The following is a 23634-nucleotide window of genomic DNA, read 5'->3' as shown; positions in this document are numbered from 1 at the left end:
ACCGGGACCGACCCGATATGCCGCGGGGACACCGCGTGACCCCGCGGCATATCGCGGGAGCCGGCGGAGGACGTCCATATACGTCCTTCGTTGTTTTGCGTTTTCGTTTTTTCCTCTTTGCCTTCTAAAATCCATAACTCTTATATATTTCCATCTACAGACCCATATAAGGGCTTTTTTTTTTGTGTGACCAATTGTACTTTGTAATGAAACCTCTCATTTTACCATAAAATGGACAGCAAACCCCCCCCCAAAAAAAATTTTAGGGAGGAAATTTAAATGAAAACCTAAATGTTGCACATTTTGGAGGGGTTCGTTTTCACACTGTACAATTTACGGTAAAAATGACATGTGTTCTTTATTCTGTGGGTCAATACGATTAAAATTATACCCATGGCTAGATACTTTTATATTTTTGTACCGCTTAAAAAAAATCTAAAACTTTTTGTACAAGATCAGTAATCGCCCTATTTTGACCACCTATAACTTTTTCATTTTTCCATATATAGGGCATTATGAGGGCTCATTTTTTGCACCATCATCTGTACTTTTTATTGATACCACATTAGCATATATAAAACTTTTAAATAATTTTTTATGAAATTTTTTTAAACGAAATGTTATAAAAAAAAAAGCATTTTTGGACTTTTTTCTTTTTTTACGTTTATGCCATTCACCGTACGGGATCATTAACATTATATTTTGATGGTTCGGACATTTACACACGTGGAGATACCAAATATGTTTATTTAAAAAAATGTACGCTTTTTGGGGATAAAATGGGAAAAACTGACAATTTTCATTTTTATTGGGGGAGGGGATTTTTCGTTTTTTTTAGTTTAATTTTTACATTTTTCAACTTTTTTTTTTTACACTTTTTATGTCCCCATAGGGGACTATCTATAGCAATCCTTTGATTGCTAATACTGTGCAGTGCTATGCATAGGACACAGCACTGCTCAGTATTATTGGTGATCTTCTGCTCTGGTCTGCTCGATCTCAGACCAGAGCAGAAGACCCCGGGAGACGGCTGGAGCCAGGTGAGGGGACCTCCGGCCACCTTTACAGATGATCGGATCGCCCTGGCAGCGCTGCGGCCGATCCAATCATCTAATCAAAGTACCGCAATGCCGCAGATGCCGTGATCTGTATTGATCACGGCATCTGAGGGGTTAATGGTGGATATCCGCGCGATCGCGGATGTAGGCCATTACGGGCTGGTCCCCGGCTGCTGCTAGCAACCGGAACCTGCCGTGCATGACGCAAGCACCCTTCCGATGCTCGTGGTGATACACAGGATGTAAATGTACGTCCTGGTGCGGGAAGTCCCGCCAAACCAGGACGTACATTTACTTCCGTGGTCGTTAAGGGGTTAAACCATGCCTCAGTAACAGCCACTAAATCTACATTCTCAGATGGCATTATTGACCAAAGTTAATTGATTTTATTACCTAAACTGCGGGCATTTGTAGGCAGGACACTGCTCCTACCAAAATATAATTCTTGATTCACCCTGTATACAGATGTGACTCTTGTAAAACTATTAGGCACAAGTTTTATCCTACAGAGAAACAAACTATATATGAAGTTCATCAAGTCAAAAAAATTCACCCAGTGCCCTTTGTCCTGGTTTTCAGTCTGTCTTTTCAATTTGTGCTGCTTTTCCATTAGTTTGTTAGTTTAGGCATCCCATCATATTATCGGTCTAAAGCTTTACTTGTTTAAAATGCCTATATTACACACTGAATACTGAGTCTAACAATATCAAGACACTTTACCTGGAACGGAACATCTGCCATTGTCTTGGCTAGATAATATGCCTTTAGGCTGTACCAGTAGTTTAGGTGTTCTCTGAGAAAGACAGACATCTCTAGAGGAACTAGGGGTAATGAATCAAGAGGGTTGTAGTAGAGAATAAATAACAAGAAATTAGTTAAGGAAGGATGGCATAATCAAAGCTAGGAAGGTAACAGAAACAAAGAGAAAATTATACAAAAAGAGTTTAAAGGTCATACAGAAAAAGAACTCTGGAAAAATGTAGTAGTAATAAACTAAATGTGTAAACTAAGAGTTAAAAAACTATGAACAAAAAGATGTGCAAATAGCTTGTCATAATCACGAGAGAAAAGTCTGTTGGTTCAAGGATTATCACTTGTGTACAAAGCCCTTTATGCAGCTAATATCACCAACAAATGTTAGATTTTCAATTTCTATGGAGCTCTACAAGGAGGAGCGGAATCCAGCGGACAAATTCAGCTCAGAAATTTTGTGACATGAAGGTAACATTGTTGTAAATAAAATTTCTGCTCTCCCATTTATAGGACAGAATTTCCGTTGTGAAAATTCTGCATTCCTGATTCCATAGAAAAATGAACGTGTTAATTCTTTCTTTTTGCAGAATTTCGCTGCAGAGTCCTACTGAAGTCAATGGGACTCTGAAATCTGTGCTGAATCGATGCAGAATTTCTTCCATTCAACAAACAGATTCCGGATGGAATTCACACACATTTCACACGGAATCTGCAAATATGAGCGGAACCATCGAAATTCCGCTGTGTGAACATAGCCTAAGGGAGAACTCCAATTAAAAGTGCACATATTGCTTTTAAGGGTGTATTCATGCGAACAGTATCCTACGCATATTTGATGCGCAGGATTTGATGCCCTGGATTGTATGCTGCAGATTTCAATGTAAACTTAATAAATTAACATCTTCAAATCCTGTACATCATATGCGCAGGATACTGTACGTGTGAATGTACACTAATAGTGATAATTCCGAAAGAATATCGGAATATCGGAATGTTTATAGTCAGCGAGGAACAGATATAAATGTATTCTAGAGCACTAATTCCTGCTGACCTAAATGTTAAAGTAGACACTTTGAATGAGGTCACCATGAAGAGACAGGTGTACTTATACAGTGTAAATGACTTGTGTACTAAGAAACTTTGTGTGCAAATTTCACCAGACTTTTTTTTTTCTAATGACTATGGCAAGCTTAAAAGAGTTTTCTCACAAAGAAAATTTTTTACTTATCCACGTTATGGATCCAAGTTTCCTTCCTGTGATAAGGAAGAGTTTTAATGGAGGAGCAGTTGAGCATTTGCTGCGTTGTTTAATGCAACACCATTGGTGTTCCAAAAACAGTGTGAGGGCACTTACATTTTCTGTAACTCCTAGAAAGTTATATAAAATGAAAGCCGGACAACTGCTCCATACAAATGTCAACTTCCCAATGACATGCTGGTGAGAGAAGGGGTGGCAAACTTAGGACCCACATTGCCAAAACATTGGGAGGGGGATAATAAATCTATGTTCTTTGAAAAACTCTTAAGATTTATATTAATACCAACAAAAATCTGTTGACTGAATAGTTCATGCTCTTACAGGTTAACACAGTTGGCATAAGAGCTGCAAACATAAGAAAGAGCATGGAGAAGAAGAGGAAGCCTGTGTTATTGAATACTTTGCTTGCATCATCACCAATGTTCAGGTACAGCAGCCCGATCAGAACCCCGATACACAGGTGTGACATGAAACGCAGATGAGTCAGGACCTGGGAGGGTGGGAAAGTATAAGCAACATCACATGTAATGCCTCATACAGAGAGAACATGTTGCCTAAAAGAATAAAACAGGCAGCATCATGTGATGCAAACAGACTCATTGTAAGGGAAAACATAGGAAAAATTCAAAGAAAAATAAAGGACGGTTCAACACAAATAACACAAATCCCTGAATGCAAAAGGAATGCTCCACATGTGAAGAAATAACAGGTACCTGGGGCAGCAATCATAACAATAAAACAACCTGCCCAATATGGTGTAAGTCCACCCATGCCGCTAAAGCAGCTCTGACCCATTATGGTATATACTCCACAAGACTCAAGGCATTTAGTATTACATGGTTACTGTTTTCAACAACTGGCCTCCATGTGATAGGCTATGTCTTTCTTACGTTGTATTTCTTTTATTTGTAATTCTCTTAATATACCAAAAGTGTCTCCTAACCCCAGAAAACAGCTCTAAAAATATAAAAGCAAGACAAAACAAAGAAAAGGGACCAGGCTTAGCATATGCTATGTACACATGCAAGGTGAGTCAGTCTGCCTGCTGAAGAATGCTCCTCTAAAGTAAACTAAAGGGGTACTCTGCCCCTAGACATGTTATCCCCTATCCAAAGGATAGGGAATAAGATGTCTGATCATGGGTCTCGCCGCTGGGAACCCCTGCAATCTCTCCTGCAGAATCCCCTGTCATCTGGTGCACGAAGTGAGTTTTGCTCCCTGCCTGATGACTGGCGATGCAGGGGCCATAGGATCATTACATCATGCCCCACCCCCGTAATGCAAGTCTATGGAGGGGGGGGAGTAGCCATCATGCCCCCTTCCCATAGACTTGCATTAAGGGGGCGGGCCGTGACGTCACGATCCTCCGGCCCCTGCATCGCCAGTCGTTAGGCACAGAGAGAAGCTTGCTCCATGCACCAGATGACAGAGGGTGCTGCAGGAGAGATCATGGGGGTTTCCAGCAGCGGGACCCCCACAATCAGACATCTTAGCCCCTATCCTTTGGTTCCTAGGGGATAACATGTCTAGTGGCGGAATACCCCTTTAAGGCTTCCCTCCCATCATTGACCACCAATAAAACTCAGCTATCCCTTGTGTACATACCTGGGTATCTAAACAGTTGGGTGGACTAGTTGTCAAGGCCCTCATGGGTAAATATTAATAATAAAATTATGGTAAATCAATGGAAATATAGAAATAGAAATCAAATACAAAAGATATATGTAAATATCAGGTAAAGTTATCAATTAAATTATATATGCCAAATAATCTGAATAAAAAATTAAAATAAAAGTACAAATAGAGCGTAAGAAGTAGGGTTGAAAGGGGGGGCTAAGAATGGAGATAATTAGGGAAAATAATGTAATAAGAAAAGGAAAAGAAAAAGAAAAGAGGAAGATACAATGTATTAAATATCATAAAGTATATTGAATAAAAAAAAGTGTAATCACAAGACCCTTGTGACTGAAATTCAGGATGCTGAAAAATTAGAACATGAACTTTCCGCTCTTTACATATCCAGAATGTCAAGAGTGGAAAGTAAAGCAATATACGAATTCCAGACAATGGCCCCTCGCGGTCTTAACACAGAGTTGGAATTATTCGGATTTTTGTCTTAAGGGTGGACTCCACCGATTTGTCGTAGGCAGTCTGTATACCAGCGCCATGACACCTTGGCACAGCCCACCTCCAGACAACTCTCTAAATGAAAGATACCGTATATACTCGAGTATAGGCCGAGTTTTTCAGCACGATTTTTCGTGCTGAAAACACCCCCCCTCGGCTTATACTCGAGTGAACTCCCCCACCCGCAGTGGTCTTCAACCTGCGGACCTCCAGAGGTTTCAAAACTACAACTCCCAGCAAGCCCGGGCAGCCATCGGCTGTCCGGGCTTGCTGGGAGTTGTAGTTTTGAAACCTCCGGAGGTCCGCAGGTTGAAGACCACTGCGGCCTTCAACATCATCCAGCCCCCTCTCACCCCCTTTAGTTCTGAGTACTCACCTCCGCTCGGCGCTGGTCCGGTCCTGCAGGGCTGTCCGGTAAGGAGGTGGTCCGGTGAGGAGGTGGTCCGGGCTGCTATCTTCACCGGGGAGGCCTCTTCTCCGCGCTTCGGGCCCAGCCTCAGAATAGTCACGTTGCCTTGACAACGACGCAGATACGTCGTTGTTAAGGCAACGGCTCTATTCCGGGCCGGTGAAGATAGCAGCCCGGACCACCTCCTCACCGGACCACCTCCTCACCGGACAGCCCTGCAGGACCGGACCAGCGCCGAGCGGAGGTGAGTACTCAGAACTAAAGGGGGTGAGAGGGGGCTGGATGATGTTGAAGGCCGCAGTGGTCTTCAACCTGCGGACCTCCGGAGGTTTCAAAACTACAACTCCCAGCAAGCCCGGACAGCCGATGGCTGCCCGGGCTTGCTGGGAGTTGTAGTTTTGAAACCTCTGGAGGTCCGCATGTTGAAGGCCGCAGTGGTCTTCAACCTGCGGACCTCCGGAGGTTTCAAAACTACAACTCCCAGCAAGCCCGGACAGCCGATGGCTGCCCGGGCTTGCTGGGAGTTGTAGTTTTGAAACCTCTGGAGGTCCGCATGTTGAAGGCCGCAGTGGTCTTCAACCTGCGGACCTCCGGAGGTTTCAAAACTACAACTCCCAGCAAGCCCGGACAGCCGATGGCTGCCCGGGCTTGCTGGGAGTTGTAGTTTTGAAACCTCTGGAGGTCCGCAGGTTGAAGACCACTGAGGGCGAATGATGAGAAGAGGATGATGAAGGGGGGGGGGTGTGGGGATGATGAAGGGGGGTGGGGATGATGAAGGGGGGGTGTGTGGGATGATTACAAGGGGATGATGAAGGGGGGATGTGTGGGATGATAAGGGGATGTGTGGGATGATGACAAGGGGATGATGAAGGGGGGATGTGTGGGATGATGACAAGGGGATGATGAAGGGGGGATGTGTGGGATAAGGGGATGTGTGGGATGATGACAAGGGGATGATGAAGGGGGGATGTGTGGGATAAGGGGATGTGTGGGATGATGACAAGGGGATGATGAAGGGGGGATGTGTGGGATAAGGGGATGTGTGGGATGATGACAAGGGGATGATGAAGGGGGGATGTGTGGGATGATGACAAGGGGATGTGTGGGATGATGACAAGGGGATGATGAAGGGGGGATGTGTGGGATGATAAGGGGATGTGTGGGATGATGACAAGGGGATGATGAAGGGGGGATGTGTGGGATGATGACAAGGGGATGATGAGGATGTTAATGACGGGTCTGGATGATGACAGGGGGGGATGAGGTATTTCCCACCCTAGGCTTATACTCGAGTCAATAACTTTTCCTGGGATTTTGGGTTGAAATTAGGGGTCTCGGCTTATACTCGGGTCGGCTTATACTCGAGTATATACGGTAGTTTTTTATCTACTCTGCAACCTAAGTTATTCAGTACACAACACATACAATATATCAAGTAGGTCCTGGTCTGTTATTACAAATGTTTTTTAAATATCTTTTTTTTTTTTAAGTTTATAATTCAGTTTACAATTTAGTATCTGTTGATTATTTTAAAATATTTTTTTTGAATCTTATCTATTTTTTGCATGATAGTCATTCTCAACACAATAGCCCTCATTTACTATTGCAAACCCGACATGTTTTGTCGGGTTGTGCGCCAGATTCTGTCCGCACCAGAAATTCTGTCTGCACCAGATTTTGCGCCAGAATTGAAAAAACCCCCGACTAACTCTCCATTTTGCTTAGAAAACCCCAAAAAGGGGCGTGGCCACCGGGAAAAGGGGGCAAGGTTTCCAAAAAGAGGCATGTTCCCGACATTTTCACAAAAACCCAACATATTTACTAAGGTTTTCACATAGAATGTGGTGGATTTGAGCTGAGGAAAACCAGACAAATCAGAGTATGTGTAAAAAAAAAAAAAAGCAAAGTTTAGGGAAAGTGGAAAATGTAGGGAAACCTTAGTAAATATTGTGGAAAATAAATTGTAGGGAATTAAAACCCACAGAGAAACCTACACTCCATTCTTAGTAAATAAGGGCCAATATGACTCTATACACCATATATTTATAATCACCACTATCGCTCATATTTATTTTTGTGAACTAAAAAAAGTTTTATTTTTCTCCCATAAAATTATTATATATGATTTATTTTTTACTTATTTTTAAACTCGTTATTTATTATTTTTTAGTCCACTATTTTTATCGAAGTATCTAATTTGCTTGATCCACTTCTATTTCTAAACTTTCATTAATCCTTTAATCCTATTTCCACCTTTTCACTCTCGCTATCCCTGATCCTATGCTCATTCTATCTCACATTTTTGCTTTATCTTAACTTTCTCTATAACAGGATGCAAATCCCCATTTCACTCCATACACCATGCATCTAGTGGATGTGACTTCAGAATGGGGATTTCCATTCTGCGCAAGGACTAAACACCAGACAGCTCAGTCTGTCAATCATCATCATTATTCAAAGAGCGCACATTGCGAAACAAGGATGAGGATGTGGAATCACTGTGGGTAGAATTACAAAAGGAGGGAAATACTGAAAAAATAATATTTGGTGTAATCTACAGACCCCCTAATATAGTTACATAGTTACATAGTTACATAGTTAGTACGGTCGAAAAAAGACATATGTCCATCAAGTTCAACCAGGGAATTAAGGGGTAGGGGTGTGGCGCGATATTGGGGAAGGGATGGGATTTTATATTTCTTCATAAGCATTAATGTTATTTTGTTCTTGAATGTATCTAATCCTGTTTTAAAGCTGTGAATTGTTCCTGCTGTGACCAGTTCCTGAGGTAGACCGTTCCATAAATTCACAGTCCTCACGGTAAAGAAGGCGTGTCGCCCCTTGAGACTAAACTTTTTCTTCTCCAGACGGAGGGAGTGCCCCCTCGTCCTTTGGGGGGGTTTAACCTGGAACAGTTTTTCTCCATATTTTTTGTATGGGCCATTAATATACTTATATACGTTTATCATATCCCCCCTTAAACGTCTCTTCTCAAGACTAAACAATTGTAACTCCTTTAATCGCTCCTCATAGCTAAGATGTTCCATGCCCCATATTAGTTTAGTCGCGCGTCTCTGCACCCTTTCCAACTCCGCAGTGTCCCTTTTATGGACAGGTGCCCAAAACTGAACAGCATATTCCAGGTGAGGCCGTTCCAATGCTTTATAAAGGGGGAGTATTATGTCCCTGTCCCTTGAGTCCATGCCTCTTTTGATACATGACAATATCCTGCCGGCTTTGGAAGCAGCAGCCTGACATTGCATGCTATTCTGTAGTCTGTGATCTACAAGTACACCCAGATCCTTCTCTACCAGTGACTCTGACAGTTTAATCCCCCCTAAGACATACGATGCATGCAGGTTATTAGTACCCAGATGCATAACTTTACATGTATACACATTGAACCTCATTTGCCAAGTGGATGCCCAGACACTTAGTCTATCCAAGTCATCTTGTAACTTATGCACATCCTCTATAGACTGTACCGTGCTACAAAGCTTGGTGTCATCTGCAAAGATAGAAACAGAGCTGTTAATACCATCCTCTATATCATTGATAAATAAATTAAACAACAGCGGGCCCAGTACTGAACCTTGGGGTACACCACTAATAACCGGGGACCAATCAGAGTACGAATCATTGACCACCACTCTCTGGGTACGATCCATGAGCCAGTGTTCAATCCAGTTACAAACTAAAATTTCCAAACCCAAAGACCTTAACTTACCTGTCAGACGTCTATGAGGGACAGTATCAAACGCTTTAGCAAAATCCAGAAACACTATATCCACAGCCATTCCTCTGTCAAGGCTTCTACTCACCTCTTCATAAAAGCAAATTAGATTGGTTTGACAACTTCTATCCTTAGTAAACCCATGCTGGCTATCACTTATAATACAATTATCCCCTATGTATTCCTGTATGTAATCCCTTATAAGTCCTTCAAACAATTTACCCACAATGCACGTTAAACTTACCGGTCTATAGTTTCCTGGGGAAGACCTTTTGAAGATTGGCACCACATTCGCCTTGCGCCAGTCCCTTGGCACAATACCAGACACCAGAGAATCTCTAAATATCATGAACAGGGGTACAGATATTACTGAACTTACCTCTCTAAGAACTCTTGGGTGCAGTCCATCCGGCCCTGGGGATTTGCTTACATTTATATCACTTAACTTACCTTGTACCATCTCTGCATTAAGCCAGTTCAGTACATTACATGATGTGTTATCAGGACTGACCTGGCCAATGTCAGCTCCTTTTTCCATAGTGTATACAGAACTAAAGAACCCATTCAGTAGCTCCGCTTTCTCTTGATCGCCTGTGACAACCTCCCCATTATCATTATTAAGGGGTCCTACATGCTCTGTCCTTAGTTTTTTTGCATTTATATATCTAAAAAAATATTTAGGATTAGTTTTGCTTTCTTTGGCCACCTGTCTCTCGTTTTGAATTTTTGCTGTTTTTATTACATTTTTACAGATTTTATTAAGCTCTTTGTACTGTTTAAATGTTATCGCTGACCCATCAGATTTGTATTTTTTGAAGGCTATTTTTTTGTTGTTTATTGCTCTTTTAACGTCATGTGTCAGCCATGTAGGATTTAGTTTTAATCGTTTATATTTGTTCCCCTTTGGTATATATTTAGATGTATAGTTATTTAGAGTTGATTTAAAGATGTCCCATTTACCTTCTGTATCAGTATTTGACAACACCTCCCCCCAGTCTATGTCCTGTAGTGCAGCTCTCAGCCCAGGGAAATTTGCCTTTTTAAAGTTATATGTTTTTGCCTTCCCCGCCTGTCTTTGTTTTCTACATTTTAAGTCAAAAGTAACTATATTGTGGTCGCTATTACCAAGGTTTTCCCGCACAGTTACATTACCAACCAGCTCTGCGTTGTTGGAAATGATCAGATCCAACAAGGCATCACTTCTTGTTGGGTCCTCCACAAACTGGCCATAAAATTATCCTGCAATAAATTTAGGAACTGTCGCCCCTTTGTAGTTTTAGCCAACCCCGGACCCCAATCTATATCTGGATAGTTAAAATCTCCCATTATTACCACTGTACCTGCCCGGGCGGCCCTCTCTATTTGTTTATGAAGCCGAACTTCTATCTCTTCAGTGATATTAGGGGGTCTGTAGATTACCCCAAATATTATTTTTTCAGTATTTCCCTCCTTTTGTAATTCTACCCACAGTGATTCCACCTCCTCAAAATCATCACACACTATGGCATCGTTCACACTGACTTTCATACCACTTCTTACATACAGACAGACTCCACCACCTTTTCTGTTCATTCTATCCTTGCGAAACAATGTAAACCCCTGCAGATTGACAGCCCAGTCATGCGAGGAGTCCAGCCATGTCTCAGTGACCCCAACTATATCAATATGTTCCTCCAGTATCAAGGCCTCAAGCTCCCCCATTTTATTTGCTAGTCTTCTGGCATTTGTGAACATACACTTTACATTTCCATCATTTATGTTATTGGGGTTAATGGGATTCAAGGGTGTAAGTTTTATTTTCCTATGAAGCCTATTCCTATTAACTATTCTAACCTCTCCCTCCGCTCCACCCCCAGGTACATTTATAATTCCCACCTCTCTATCTTCACTATCTTCCCCCTCTTTGCTGTAGGTTCCCTCCCCCAAGTCCCTAGTTTAAACACTCCTCCACCCTTCTAGCCATCTTCTCCCCAAGCAAAGCTGCACCCTCCCCATTGAGGCGCAGCCCGTCCCTACGGTAGAGCCGGTAACCGACAGCGAAGTCAGCCCAGTTCTCCATGAACCCAAACCCTTCATTCCTACACCAGCTTCTGAGCCACTTGTTTACCTCCCTGATCTCCCGCTGCCTCTCTGGTGCGGCTCGTGGTACTGGTAGTATTTCAGAAAATACTACCTTGGAGGTCCTTGCCTTAAGCTTGCGGCCTAAGTCCCTGAAATCATTTTTAAGGACACTCCACCTACCTCTTACTTTGTCATTGGTGCCAATATGTACCATGACTGCTGGGTCCTCTCCAGCCCCGCCCAGCAAACTGTCAACCCGATCCGCGATGTGCCGAACTCGTGCGCCAGGCAGACAATACACTGTTCGGCGATCCCGGTCTTTGTGACAGATTGCCCTGTCTGTGCCCCTAATAATTGAGTCCCCCACCACTAGTACCTGTCTGTCCTGCCCTGTACTCCTCCCTCCCTCCTTACTGGAGCAGACACCCCCCTGGCGGTCAGAGGCGGTATCCTGCTGCAGTTCTGCTAGCTCTGTAATGGCATCCCCCTCATCTGCCAAGCGGGCAAACTTGTTGGGGTGTGCCAGTTCAGGACTAGCCTCCCTGACACTTTTTCCCCTACCCCTCTTTCTAACTGTATCCCAGCTAACTGCCTGACTGTCCTGCAACTCCGTCCCACTGTCCTCCCCCACCTCTATTCCCGAGAGTGCCTGCTCAGTGAGCACGAGACCCCTCTCCATGTTGTTAATGCTTCTCATCTTATCACTGAGGAAATAGAAGGTCGGCTGTATAAACAAATAGAGAGGGCTGCCCGGACTGGTACAGTGGTAATTATGAGAGATTTTAACTATCCAGACAAAGATTGGGGTCGGGGGTTGGCTAAAACTTCAAAGTGGCGACAATTCCTAAATTTATTGCAGGATAATTTTTTGGGCCAGTTTGTGGAGGACCCAACAAGAAGTGATGCCTTGTTGGATCTGATCATTTCCAACAACGCAGAACTGGTTGGTAATGTAACTGTGCGGGAAAACCTTGGTAATAGCGACCACAATATAGTTACTTTTGACTTAAAATGTAGAAAACAAAGACAGGCGGGGAAGGCAAAAACATATAACTTTAAAAAGGCAAATTTCCCTGGGCTGAGAGCTGCACTACATGACACAGACTGGGGGGAGGTGTTCTCAAATACTGATACAGAAGGTAAATGGGAAATTTTTAAATCAACTCTAAATAACTATACAGCTAAATATATACCAAAGGGGAACAAATATAAATGATTAAAACTAAATCCTACATGGCTCACAAATGTTATGTTAAAAGAGCAATAAACAACAAAAAAATAGCCTTCAAAAATACAAATCTGAGGGGTCAGCTATAAAATTTAAACAGTACAAAGAGCTTATTAAAATCTGTAAAAATTTTATGAAAACTGCAAAAATTCAAAATGAGAGACAGGTGGCCAAAGAAAGCAAAACTAATCCTAAATATTTTTTTAGATATATAAATGCAAAAAAAAACAAGGACAGAGCATGTAGGACCCATTAATAATAATAATGGGGAGGTTGTCACAGGCGATCAAGAGAAGGCAGAGCTACTGAATGGGTTATTTAGTTCTGTATATACTAGGGAAGAAGGAAGAGCTGACATTGGCCAGGTCAATGCTGGTAACACATCATGTAATGTACTGAACTGGCTTAATGTAAAGATTGTACAAGGTAAGTTAAGTAAAGTAAATGTAAGCAAATCTCCAGGACCAGATGGATTACACCCCAGAGTTCTTAGAGAGGTAAGTTCAGTAATATCTGTACCCTTGTTCACGATATTTGGAGATTCTCTGGTGTCTGGTCTTGTGCCAAGGGACTGGCGTAAGGCCAATGTGGTACCAATCTTAAAGAAGGGCTCTAGGTCTTCCCCAGGAAACTAGAGACCGGTAAGTTTAACGTGCATTGTTGGTAAATTGTTTGAAGGATTTATAAGGGATTACATACAGTAATACATAGGGGATAATTGTATTATAAGTGATAACCAGCATGGGTTTACCAAGGATAGAAGTTGTCAAATCAATCTAATTTGCTTTTATGAAGATGTGAGTAGAAGCCTTGACAGAGGAATGGCTGTGGATATAGTGTTTCTGGATTTTGCTAAAGCGTTTGATACTGTCCCTCATAGACGTCTGACAGGTAAGTTAAGGTCTTTTTTTAGTTTGTAACTGGATTGAACACTGGCTCATGGATCGTACCCAGAGAGTGGTGGTCAATGATTCGTACTCTGATCGGTCCCCAGTTATTAGTGGTGTACCCCAAGGTTCAGTACTGGGCCCGCTGTTGTTTAATTTATTTATCAATGATATAGAGGATGGCATTAACAGCTCTGTTTCTATCTTTTGCAGATGACACCAAGCTTTGTAGCACAGTACAATCTATAGACGATGTGTATAGGTTACAAGATGACTTGGATAGACTAAGTGTCTGGGCATCCACTTGGAAAATGAGGTTCAATGTGGATAAATGTAAAGTTATGCATCTGGGTACTAATAACCTGCATGCATCGTATGTTTTAGGGGGTATTAAACTGTCAGAGTCACTGGTAGAGAAGGATCTGGGTGTACTTGTAGATCACAGACTACAGAATAGCATGCAATGTCAGGCTGCTGCTTCCAAGGCCAGCAGGATATTGTCATGTATCAAAAGAGGCATGGACTTGAGGGACAGGGACATAATACTCCCCCTTTATAAAGCATTGGTACGGTCACACCTGGAATATGCTGTTCAGTTTTGGGCACCAGTCAATAAAAGGGACACTGTGTTGCTCGAAAGAGTGCAGAGACGCGCGACTAAACTAATATGAGGCATGGAACATCTTAGCTATGAGGAGCGATTAAAGGAGTTACAATTGTTTAGTCTGGAGAAGAGACGTTTAAGGGGGGATATGATAAACGTATATAAATATATTAATGGCCCATACAAAACATGTGGAGAAAAACTGTTCCAGTTTAAGCCCCCTCAAAGGACAAGGGGACACTCCCTCCATTTGGAGAAGAAAGGGTTTAGTCTCAAGGGGCGACAAGCCTTCTTTACCATAAGAACTGTGAATTTATGGAACAGTCTACCTCAGGAACTAGTCACAGCAGGAACGATTAATACATTTAAAACAGGGTTAGATACATTCCTGGAACAAAATAACATTAATGCTTATGCAGAAATATAAAATCCCATCCCTTCCCCCAATATCCCACCACACCCCTACCCTTCAATTCCCGGATTGAACTTGATTGACATATGTCTTTTCGACCATACTAACTATGTAAGGCCGCCACTGCTGGAGCATTGCTACAGCACTAACAACTTCTCACAGCCTCCCAGGAAAAGCCAGCAAACTCAGTGATCGAGCCCAAACACAGAGTGGAGCTGTGGATGCGGAAAAGTTGGCATGCGGGTGAGCGGTGCAACTGCATCTATTTTATATCATAGACTAACCAGTACAGCCTCTTAACACATTTAATGTGCAAGACATTACAGATGTGATTATCTTCATGTTACTAGCACACACAGTGTGCAATACCCACAGCGCACATAGGGGGAGATTTATCAAGCTGTTCCCGTCTTTTTTTTTTTGCTGTAAAAAGGTGCATAGTTGTGCATTTTTTGCTATTTGCGCAATTTTTGGCGCCTTTTTCATATATGCCATTTTAACAAAATGACAGTGAGAAGCAGAATTCTGTTTTGACATAGGCAGTGGAAGATATTTACTATATGCGCCTTTTTGAATAAAGCGCATTAACCGGCGCATATCATTCAAAAAATGCGCAAATATAGACCAGGGTAGAGACAACCTTTGGAAAACGTTGGCAGAATCCTCCTACAGTTTAGTCCCTGGCTATTAAGACCTGTTGTATGGCCGTACACCTCTGCCTACAGACTCCCACAGCTACTACTCCCATGATGGAAAAGACTTGTTTCCATAATGGGAGTAGTAATTCCCTGGCTGCGGGAGTCTGCTGGTGAGGTTACATTAGTGTTTGTACTACAACCCCCATCATAGATCAGACTCTGTTCCATGATGGGTGTTGTAGTACAGGGGCTGAGGGATTGATCGCACTGGGTCTAACTTCTGAGACCCGTTCTGATCAGAAGTTATTAAGCAGGGGAGCGGGTGGCATGCTCCGCAACCCTGCGATCACAATGTATTTTTTACTTTCATTTTTAAATTCCCTGAAGGGAGCTCCGAATGGTCAGTACTGAGGAGCCAATCAGGGATCCCAGTAGGAGATTTAAAAATGAACGATGTGAGGGGACATGACATATGTATATTGAAAGTGTTGTGGGGGGGGGGCAAGATATAGAGCGCTATATATCTAGCCCCCCAGCTCATTATAAAAATATACCCCCCCTGCGCATTAATAAAGTAATGACCCCTGCAGGCGCTTTTAGATATATAAATATACCTCCTCATTGGCCAAGCGGCTGCTGGATGCGCTGCTGACTGATATACATGTCACATATAGCACATTTGTATTAATTTTCCCATGCAGCGCTATATGTGACAATAATATCTGTCAGCAGCACATCCAGCAGTCGTCCGTCCAGATGATGCTGATAGATATATTATTCATTCATAGAGCGGCGGCTGCATATGTATATAGATGTGCTGGGGGGGCAGATATATAGCGTTATCTGCCCCCCACAGCGCTTCTATATACATATGCAGCCGCCGCTCTATGAATGAATAGTAAGTATATCTACCAGGATCATCTGTCCGCAGTGGCGTCGCTAGGGGGGGGCAGAGGGGGCCATGCCCCCCCCCTAGATGAAGGCCGTGTCCCTCCTTGTGCCCCCAATTTAAAATAAATGGGGAGCCCTGCCACCTAGGACATGTACCATTATACTGCAGGCTCCACATCTCTTCTCTTCAGGTTCCTTCTGCCGTCGGGTCTGGAGGAGGAGGGGGAGGGGATTCATGGCACGGCAGCCTGAAGAGGCCAAACAGCCGGTCATGAAGATGTGCCTGCATGCTGCCTGTGCCAGTCCTGTGCCCCCTCCTCTCAGCTATGTTATCTGCTATCGACCACTCTGTGACCAGGGATGAAGAAAAAGTCAGAGGAATGCAGTGGCGGATCCAGGGGGGGGGGGGGCAACGGGGCAATTTACCCTTCCCGCCACTGGGACGTGATCGGCGATCAACGGCAGGCCAGCACGCCTTAAGATCCCATCACTGCGCCTCGGCACTCATCTGTCTGCACAGTCTGTGCACGGTAGAAGAGAGCTGCTCAGTGGGGGAACGAAACAGAAGTGTATGTATTTTTGTAAACTGTTTGGCACAACTATATGGCACTGGGGTCAGGGGGAAATTTAAAAACTTAGGGGGCGCAAAAAAGGATATGTTTAACGTGAAGTGCCCATGACAGGGGGGCATTATATGTGAAGAGCACATGACAGGGGGTCCCCTGTCATGTGCTCTTCACATATAATGCCCCCTGTGCTGTGCCCCTCACATATAATGCCCCCATCATCATTATGGGCCCTTCAGGTATAATGTTCCTGTCATGTGTCCCTCACATATGATGCCCCCTGTGGGGCAGGACAGGGGGCATTATATGTGAGGGGCACGTCACTGGGGGCATTATATGTTAGGGGCACAGGACAGGGGGCAGTATATGTGAGGGGCACATGATGAGAGCATTATATGAGGGACACAGCACTGGGGGCATTATATGTAAGGGGCATAGCACAGGGGCATTATATTTAAGGGGCACAGCACAGGGGCATTATATGTAAGGGGCACAGCACAGGGGCATTATATGTAAGGGGCATTATATGTAAGGGGCAAAGCACAGGGGGGATTATATGTAAGGGGTACAGCACAGGGGCATTATATGTAAGGGGCACAGCACAGGGGCATTATATGAAAGGGGCACAGCACAGGGGCATTATATGTAAGGGGCACAGCACAGGGGGCATTATATTTAAGGGGCACAGCACAGGGGCATTATATGTAAGGTGCACAGCACGGGGGGCATTATATGTAAGGGGCACAGCACGGGGGGCATTATATGTAAGGGGCACAGCATGGGGGCATTATATGTAAGGGGCACAGGACAGAGGGCATTTTTATTATGTGGGGGGAACAGGACAGACATTATTAATATTTGAGGGGCGCAGGAGGGGCCATAATTAGTATATGTGGGGGCACAGGATGGGGCATTATTACTAAATGTGAAGGCACAGAGTGTTTTGCATTTTAGAGGTATGGTGTACATTATAAAGGAATTTCAGGGTTGGTACGATATTTACGGGCCACAATAGTATTGTTTATGGGCCACAATAGTATTGTATTCAGAGGGTGCACTGCACGGCAAGGTTATATTCAAATGGTACAGTGTGTGGTAGTTTTATATTCAGAGAGCGCAGTGTGTGGTAGTATTATATTCAGAGAGCGCAGTGTGTGGTAGTATTATATTCAGAGAGCGCAGTGTGTGGTAGTATTATATTCAGAGAGCGCAGTGTGTGGTAGTATTATATTCAGAGAGCGCAGTGTGTGGTAGTTTTATATTCAGAGAGCGCAGTGTGTGGTAGTATTATATTCAGAGAGCACAGTATGTGGTAGTATTATATGCAGTGTGTGGTAGTATTATACAGTGTTATGGGAGTGTATGTGTGTGTATACAGTGTTATGGGAGTGTATGTGTGTGTGTGTGTGTGTATAAAGTGTTATGGGAGTGCATGTGTGTGTATACAGTGTTATGGGAGTGTATGTGTGTGTGTGTATAAAGTGTTATGGGAGTGCATGTGTGTGTATACAGTGTTATGGGAGTACATGTGTGTGTATACAGTGTTATGGGAGTGCATGTGTGTATATACAGTGTTATGGGAGTGTATGTGTGTATAAACAGTGTTATGGGAGTGTATGTGTGTATATACAGTGTTATGGGAGTGTATGTGTGTATATACAGTGTTATGGGAGTGTATGTGTGTATAAAGTGTTATGAGAGTGCATGTGTGTGTATAATGGTATGTTCATACGGCAGAATTTCCACTGGAAATTCCACTATCATTTTCTGCCCATTGACTTTAATGGGATTCTGCTGTCCCATTCAGACAGCAGAATTTCTGCGGAAATTCTGCATACCACAAAAATATAAGATTAGTCTTATTTTGCAGAATTCCACAGCGGAATTCCATTAAAGTCAGTGGAGCTTGAATTTTGGCAAAATTCTGTGTTCTGAGAACACAGAAATTCTGCCAAAATTATGCCCAAATTCCACCAGAAGCTTTGCTGAATAGAATTTCTGCGGAATTGCAGAAATTCTGCAGTGTGAACATACCCTAAGGCTCCCTTTAGATATAAAGCATATTTCAAAAGTATTTAGTCTTCAGATGGCATGGTGTGTCGTAGTACTTTATTCAGAGTGCACTGGGAAGCAGTATTTTAATCAGATGGTACAGTGTAGCAGTATTTTATTCAGGGGTACAGTGTGTGCCAGTATTCAGGGGGGCAGTGGGTGGCAGTATTATATTCAGGGAGCACAGTGTATGACAGTATTACATTCAGGGAGCACATTTTTCTGGTAGGGTTACATTCATGGGGTACAGTGTGTGTCAGTATTACATTCATGGGGTACAGTGTGTGTCAGTATTATATTCAGGGGGTACAGTGGGTGGCAGTATTATATTCAGGGGGTACAGTGGGTGGCAGTATTATATTCAGAGGATACTGTGTGTGGCAGTATTTTTTTCAGAGGGAACAGTGTATGGCAGTATTATAATCAGCGGCTAGGGTATTTAGCAGGGTGATAATGATTATTGTCTTCATACAGAGAATAGGTATCTGCTAACAAAGTGAGGAACCAATGTGCGGACGTCACACTTTACATAGAAGATGGAAGAAGACATGGCATCTGGACCACATGGAAAAGAAAAGGAGAGACAACAGAGAAGACGTCACTCAGGTCATTCATATCACTGTGTATTCTCCTGACTGTCCCATCAGAGCTGGAGTCACTTGTAAGTTCCGCAGTGATGATGGGTGAAACTGTACCTCAATCTGCAGCTCTCCATCTGTTACAAAACTACAACTCCCATCATACCTGAGACATGATGAGATTTGTAGCTTTGCAACAGCTGGAGAGCTACTTAAACCAAGGTTAATGGTTGGGGTCCCAGCAGTCGGAGCTCCACCAAAAAAGGTTGCTTATTCTAAAATGCCCAGACCTATTTTTGGTCCCAGTCCGGCCCTGCCTGTAAGTCACTGATATCATTGTGTATTGGCACTGGCTGTAGTCTCTGATATGTGACAGCCGGGTAAGGGGGTTGTCTGGAAAGTGGGGGGTTAGGGGGCCCAGAGCAATTTTTTGCATTGGGGCCCTGTGATTTCTAGCTATGCCCACATATATATATATATATATATATATATATATACACACAAACACACCTTTTAAAATTACCCCCCGACTTTTGTCACTGGTCCCCCATGTGCTCCCCCTAAATTTAAATGCTGGAGACACCATTATCTGGCCGGCGGCTGCTGGATGCGTTCTGATAGATATAGCATTCACATATAGCGCTGCAATGGAAAATTAAGACAAATGCACCGGCGGGGTCACATTAGGCGCTGGCGGGGGGTATAGATATATACATATAAATGCGCTGGCGGGGGTCATATTTTAATTAATACTCTGGCGGGGTCATTACTTTATTAATGCGCTGGCGGGTGTAATAACTTTATTAATGCGCCAGTGGGGATATATATATATATATATATATATATATATATATATATATATATGCACCAGCAGGGGGTATACATAACTTTATTAATGCGCTGCTTTACATTTACTAAATTGTTCCAAATTAAATGTAAAAAATCTTGTTTCTTTCTAATTTACAAATCCAGATTTTGGTTAAAGAACTATTTTGCTTTAATATCTCCTCCTGGCCGCAGCTTTTTGAATTGAGTCTAATTTTCCATGTAAAAAGCCACTCCCTTTTTTTTTGTTTTTTTATTACTTCAAAGTTTTAATTTTTTTAAAGGTCCTATAAATAGCAACGTGTGGCTGAAACATCTAACCCTTTGACAAGAAAAAATTGCTGTGTTGCCCATATGTTCCCTGATTTTAGATTGTGGTGTCCTTTTAAAAAATGCTCTGTGGAAAATGCCTGTGCTTTTGGCGTCTCCAATCGCTTTCTTAGGTAATAAAAAAATATGCAATATTTATCAAGTCTGTGCGCTTTTTTTGTAAATAAGGCGCACAGCCTGTCGAAAATAATGCAAAAAAAATTTGTATAAGCAACTGCTTCTCACAGACAATATTGATGAATCTCCCCCATAGTATGCATTCATTCAAAGACTGACATCAATATTTTAATCTGCTGTAGCACACATATTGGGGGAGATTACTCAAAACATGTGCAAAGGAAAAGTTGCCAGATTGCTTCTTTTATTTTGCAGAAGACTTGTTAAAAATGATAGAAGCGAAATGATTGGTTGCTATGGGTAACTTTCCCTCTGGATAGGTTTTGATAAATCTCCCCCAGTGTGTATAAGTCCAGAGTATCAGTGTTAGTAATACATCGAATATGCAAGAACCATCTCCATTCAGCACACACAGTGTGACGTCAAAGATAAAAAAACAAAGACATTGGGGGAGATTTATCAAACAGCCTGAAACCCTAATTGTCTGTTTTTTTCCATAACAACCAATCACAGCTCAACTTTCATATCTTAACGAGATAAAAGTGTAAAGTGAATGCAGAGCTGTGATTTTTTTTTACTGTGGGAAAAACTAGACAATTAGGGTTTCAGGCTGACTGATAAATATGGGCCATTATTACAAGATTTATCAAAACCTGTCCAGAGGAAAAGTTGCTTAGTTGCCCATAGCAACCAGATTGCTTCTTTCATTTTAGAAAAGGCCCCTGAAAAATTAAAGAAGCAATCTTTTACTCTGGATGGGTTTTGATAAATCTCCCCCATTGTGTTTTTCCCATGTTACATTCTAACTACGGCATTTAAACTGTAATGTATATTTATCTGTATTTTTTGTCCTGTTCAGACATTGTTCGTGTCTGAACAGTTTCTGTGTTGATTCTCCCTGGGATGGAAAGAGTTGACCTTCCTGACTTCAGCACTGGGAGTGGATATAAGCCCACTTCAGCTGATCCCATTGCTGGTGATTAGACCTATATACTGGCTATGTTGGCATAATGTTAACCCCTTAAGGACCAGGCCATTTTACACCTTAGGACAAGAGCGTTTTTTGAACATCTGACCACTGTCACTTTAAACATTAATAACTCTGGAATGCTTTTAGTTATCATTCGGATTCCGAGATTGTTTTTTCGTGACATATTCTACTTTATGTTATTGGTAACATTTTGCCGATACTTGCATCGTTTCTTAATGAAAAATTCCAAAATTTGATGAAAAAAATGTAAATTTTGCATTTTTCTAACTTTGAAGCTCTCTGCTTGTAAGGAAAATTTTTATTCACATATACAATATGTCCACTTTATGTTTGCATCATAAAATGTACGTGTTTTTACTTTTGGAAGACACCAGAGGGCTTCAAAGTTCAGCAGCAATTTTTCAATTTTTCCCAAAATTTCCCAAATCACAATTTTTCAGGGACCAGTTCAGGTTTGAAGTGGATTTGAAGGGTCTTCACCTTAGAAATACCCCATAAATGACCCCATTATAAAAACTGCACCCCCAAAGTATTCAAAATGACATTCAGTCAGCGTTTTAACCCTTTAGGTGTTTAACAGGAATAGCAGCAAAGTGAAGGAGAAAATTCACAATCTTCATTTTTTACACTTGCATGTTCTTGTAGACCCATTTTTCGAATTTTTACAAGGGTAAAAGGAGAAAATGTATACTTATATTTGTAGCCCAATTTCTCTGGAGTAAGCACATACCTCATATGTCCATGTAAAGTGTTCGGCGGGCGCAGTAGAGGGCTCAGAAGCGAAGGAGCGACAAGGGGATTTTGGAGAGTACGTTTTTCTGAAATGGTTTTCGGGGGGCATGTAGCATTTAGGAAGCTCCTATGGTGCCAGAACAGGAAAAAAAAACACATGGCATACCATTTTGGAAACTAGACCCCTTGAGGAACGTAACAAGGAATAAAGTGAGCCTTAATACCCCACAGGTGTTTCACGACTTTTGCATATGTAAAAAATTTTTAAAAAAATGTAACTAAAATGTGTGTTTTCCCCCAAATTTCACATTTTTGCAAGGGTTAATAGCAGAAAATACCCCCCAAAATGTGTAACCCCATCTCTTCTGAGTATGGAGGTACCCCATAAGTTGACCTGAAGCGCACTACGGGCGAACTACAATGCTCAGAAGAGAAGGAGTCATATTTGGCTTTTTGAGAGCAAACTTTGCTCGGGGGGGCACGTCGCATTTAGGAAGCCCCTATGGTGCCAGGACAGCAAAAAAAAAAAACACATGGCATACTATTTTGGAAACTAGACCCCTTGAGGAACGTAACAAGGGGTACAGTGAGCATTTACCCCCCACTGGTGTCTGTCAGATCTTTGGAACAGTGGGCTGTACAAAATTTTTTATTTGCACAGCCCACTGTTCCAAAGATCTGTCATACACCAGTGGGGTGTAAATTCTCACTGCACCCCTCATTACATTCCGTGAGGGGTGTAGTTTCCGAAATGGGGTCACATGTGTTTTTTTTTTGCGTTTGTCAAAACCGCTGTAACAATCAGCCACCCCTGTGCAAATCACCTCAAATGTACATGGCGCACTCTCCCTTCTGGGCATTGTTGTGCACCCCCTGAGTACTTTGCGCCCACATATGGGGTATCTCCGTAGTCAGGAGAAATTGCATTACAAATTTTGGGGGGGGGTTTCCCTTTTACCTCTTGTCAAAATGAAAAGTATGGGGCAACACCAGCATGTTAGTGTAAAAACTTTTTTTTTTTTACACTAACATGCTGGTGTAGACCCCAACTTCACCTTTTCATAAGGGGTGAAAGGAGAAAAAGCCCCCCAAAATTTGTTAGGCAATTTCTCCCGAGTACGGCAATACCCCATATGTGACCCTAAACTGTTGCCTTGAAATACGACAGGGCTCCAAAGTGAGAGCGCCATGCGCATTTGAGGCCTGAATTTGGAATTTGCATAGGGGTGGACATAGGGGTATTCTACGCCAGTGATTCCCAAACAGGGTGCCTCCAGCTGTTGCAAAACTCCCAGCATGCCTGGACAGTCAACGGCTGTCCGGCAATACTGGGAGTTGTTGTTTTGCAACAGCTGGAGGCTCCATTTTGAAAACAGTGGCGTAC

General features: G+C 42.6%; 1 protein-coding gene and 1 long non-coding RNA gene across 12 annotated transcripts in view; one reads left to right on the top strand and one right to left on the bottom strand.

Moving 5' to 3' along the window:
- Positions 1-23634, bottom strand: part of ABCG4 (ATP binding cassette subfamily G member 4) — a 522357-nt gene that overhangs the window by 207466 nt on the left and 291257 nt on the right. For 8 of the 11 annotated variants that reach the window (XM_056543421.1, XM_056543422.1, XM_056543424.1 and 5 more), the window contains 2 exons: positions 3391-3559; positions 1779-1879 (listed from right to left, as the gene is read on the bottom strand). The exons of the other annotated variants lie outside the window; for them this stretch is intronic. In XM_056543421.1, the coding sequence (XP_056399396.1) occupies positions 1779-1879; positions 3391-3559 (270 nt within the window). The remainder of the gene's footprint in view (positions 1-1778; positions 1880-3390; positions 3560-23634) is intronic. 11 annotated transcript variants of the gene reach the window in all.
- LOC130294047 (uncharacterized) overlaps positions 18013-23634 on the top strand; it is a 58337-nt gene continuing 52715 nt past the window's right edge. Inside the window, exon 1 of the long non-coding RNA XR_008848367.1 lies at positions 18013-19283. This is a non-coding gene — a long non-coding RNA (uncharacterized LOC130294047). The remainder of the gene's footprint in view (positions 19284-23634) is intronic.

This window comes from Hyla sarda, chromosome 10, assembly GCF_029499605.1.
Source record: "Hyla sarda isolate aHylSar1 chromosome 10, aHylSar1.hap1, whole genome shotgun sequence".
NCBI classification, from domain to species: domain Eukaryota; kingdom Metazoa; phylum Chordata; class Amphibia; order Anura; family Hylidae; genus Hyla; species Hyla sarda.
This window is presented reverse-complemented; position numbering and strand designations above follow the sequence as displayed.